The sequence below is a fragment of the Monoraphidium neglectum genome, assembly GCF_000611645.1.
Source record: "Monoraphidium neglectum strain SAG 48.87 unplaced genomic scaffold scaffold06258, whole genome shotgun sequence".
NCBI lineage: Eukaryota > Viridiplantae > Chlorophyta > Chlorophyceae > Sphaeropleales > Selenastraceae > Monoraphidium > Monoraphidium neglectum.
In genome coordinates, this window is record NW_014007378.1 from 1 (window position 1) to 2,377 (window position 2,377).

Here is a 2,377-nt window from a genome sequence, read left to right on the forward strand (position 1 = left end):
GTTAAGCACAAAATGACACAGAAAAAAAAGCACTTTGGTATTCATATTTTTTAATGTTGAAATTCGACGTCACGAATCCAGTGCGAAGCGCCCTCACCAGGGGGTCGTAGCTCAAATGGTAGAGCGCCCGCTTAGCATGCGGGAGGTAGGGGGATCGATGCCCTCCGACTCCATTTTGCACACCTCAGCCATGGATGGTTCTGTGTTCGCTGCCTTCCTTATTACACTTCCCAACTGTTTAATATTAGCAGCGTTCAGCCCTCATCCTCAGCGTCATATGTGGGATCGATGGCTCCCACCATCAGCTTCAACAGCCACGCCTCCACAGAAAGCGTCACTCCCTTGCGTGCATACTGTGGATGGGCGGGGGCAACGCGAACAGTTCACGTGTCAGTAGGACAGACGATAGCAACTTGATAGCAACTTCATGTTCAACGCAGTGGCACTTGATCTCAACGCTTGTCGCAGGGCATCCACCTGCCAGCTGGTGCACCTGATGCCGCTCGCACCACTGCCGTGCCCCACCATTTTGATCAAGGGCAAATCACAGCCCTTGCCTCCTACCTCCTCAGCCTCCTGCTCAAAGTAGCTCGTGCAATCAATTATGTCACCAACAGTCGGGTCCTTGTCCAGCTTTCCCAGAAAGGCTTGGGCACGCGCATCGCGGCCAACCTGGACACAGGGGGCGGCGGTGCTGCAGCTCAGGAGCGCGCACATTTCTTGTTTCAGGGGCTGCTTCCAGGGTCCATGCACAACACGTGCAGGGTATTGTGGCGATGGCAACGCATTCGGACGGCCCGATGGACCAACAGAAACTCGTTCGTTGAGGGGGCTGCAGCGCTGCTATAACCCCACCTGTGCAAACTGGAAGGCCACAGGCTTGGGGCCATACTGCGGGGCCAGCCGGGCGCGCGCATCACGAATAACCTAGCGGGAGCAGTGAGGAATGGGCAGGCCAGGGTGGGGGGAGGCCAGGGCGATCAGGTCAGGGCATTCAGGCATTTGGGAATGCAGGGAGCAGCCTCAAAGTGCCCCCGCCCACAACTACAAGGCATGCCTCCGCTCGCGACCATTGCACGGGCTGGCACAGGGTGTGCTTGCAGTACTGTTTGGCGCCCGAGTCTGAATTCAACGCGCCACATACAGCCTCGGCTTCTCGTGCCACCAGCGCTCCAGCCACCCCGACCCACCTTGCCTCCCCCAAGCTCAAGCCACGAGCCTCACCTGCAAGATGGCGTCCCTGGGCGTGTCTGTGGGCTCGCCGTCGGTTATGGATATGACCAGCACAGGCTTGGCCAGCTCGCCGCGAGCCGCCAGGGAGAACACCACGGGCTCCAGCACGCGGGACCTCATGCTGGAGGCCAGGGGGGTCGTGCCGCTGAACCGCACCTGCAAAGACGCGGGGCACGCAGTGGGCGCAAGGCTGGGCAATCAGGGAAGATGCAGCGATGCGCCGACCCAAGCGTGATGAGGTACACAGGATGCCGTCACACCGCCGGCCCACACAGCTGCAGCCTCTTTTAGGTGGCTGGTGCCGCGCACAGCACCCCGGCCCTCAAAGGCGGCGCACCATGTAGGCAGCCGGCGACACTGACCACCCACTGCGCCCCGTCTCCGCCACCTCCCTTCCCCGTTCACCTGCCCCAGCAGCGCAGATGCGTCGGCGGCGCTGCGAATGCCGTTGCCCTCCACTGGCGAGTTCATGAAGCGGACCAGGATGCCATCATCATCAAACAGCGTGGCCACCTGGCGATGGGTTAATGGTCGGTTGGTGGGTGGATGGTTGGTTGAGGAGGATACCCCTAGTAGGGGTCGGCCGGCAGCGCGTGCGGTGGGTGCGGTGTGGCACACCGCAGTGCTCCGAGGCATGCAACACGAGAAGTTGGGGGTTCAGCAGGTTGGTGTGTGCAAGGGGGGCAGGAGATACTGGAGGCAACAAAAGGGCTCTGCCGGTTGCACTTGCATTGTGCTTGTCGCTGCATCTGGCGGCGCCTTGCCCTCTCCCTTGCCACCCTAGCGGCCTGTGGTTCCCGCAAAGGTGCCAGCAGCCGAACAAGCGAGGCGTGCCGCCATGAGACTCGCGCGCACCTCTGCCGCGCGGCCCAGGATGACGCGCAGGTCGTCGATGCGCTCCCCACCATCCTGCACAATTGGGAGCGTGCCACACGCATGTGTTCGGGTCGCACGCGCAGTGTTGGTGCAGGGCCAGTGCCAGCATGCAAGTTCATCATCCATTTTGCCATCCGTCCCGGGGAGGGGTGGGGGAGGTGTTATAGGGGGGGGGTGCACCTTTCAAACAAACCACAGGGATCGCCCTGGCGTTTGCGCTCTGACAAAGTCTGGCTGCTGAGCACCCTGTCCTTCAGCCTCCTCAATT

At 61.2% G+C, this 2,377-nt stretch overlaps 1 protein-coding gene and 1 non-coding gene across 2 annotated transcripts; one reads left to right on the forward strand and one right to left on the reverse strand.

The window, feature by feature from the left end:
• Positions 1 to 100: 100 nt before the first annotated feature.
• On the forward strand, positions 101 to 173 carry MNEG_t16852. Its single transcript has one exon. It is a non-coding gene; the product is annotated as a tRNA-Ala (tRNA).
• Positions 174 to 254: 81 nt separating this feature from the next.
• Positions 255 to 2,142, reverse strand: MNEG_16338 (hypothetical protein; the record flags this gene model as incomplete). Its single annotated transcript, XM_014035192.1, has 6 exons — positions 255 to 353; positions 565 to 672; positions 856 to 927; positions 1,225 to 1,389; positions 1,639 to 1,746; positions 2,089 to 2,142. Coding segments are annotated over 6 exons (606 nt in total), but the record flags the coding sequence as incomplete, so codon positions are not given.
• Between the last annotated feature and the right edge of the window lie 235 nt (positions 2,143 to 2,377).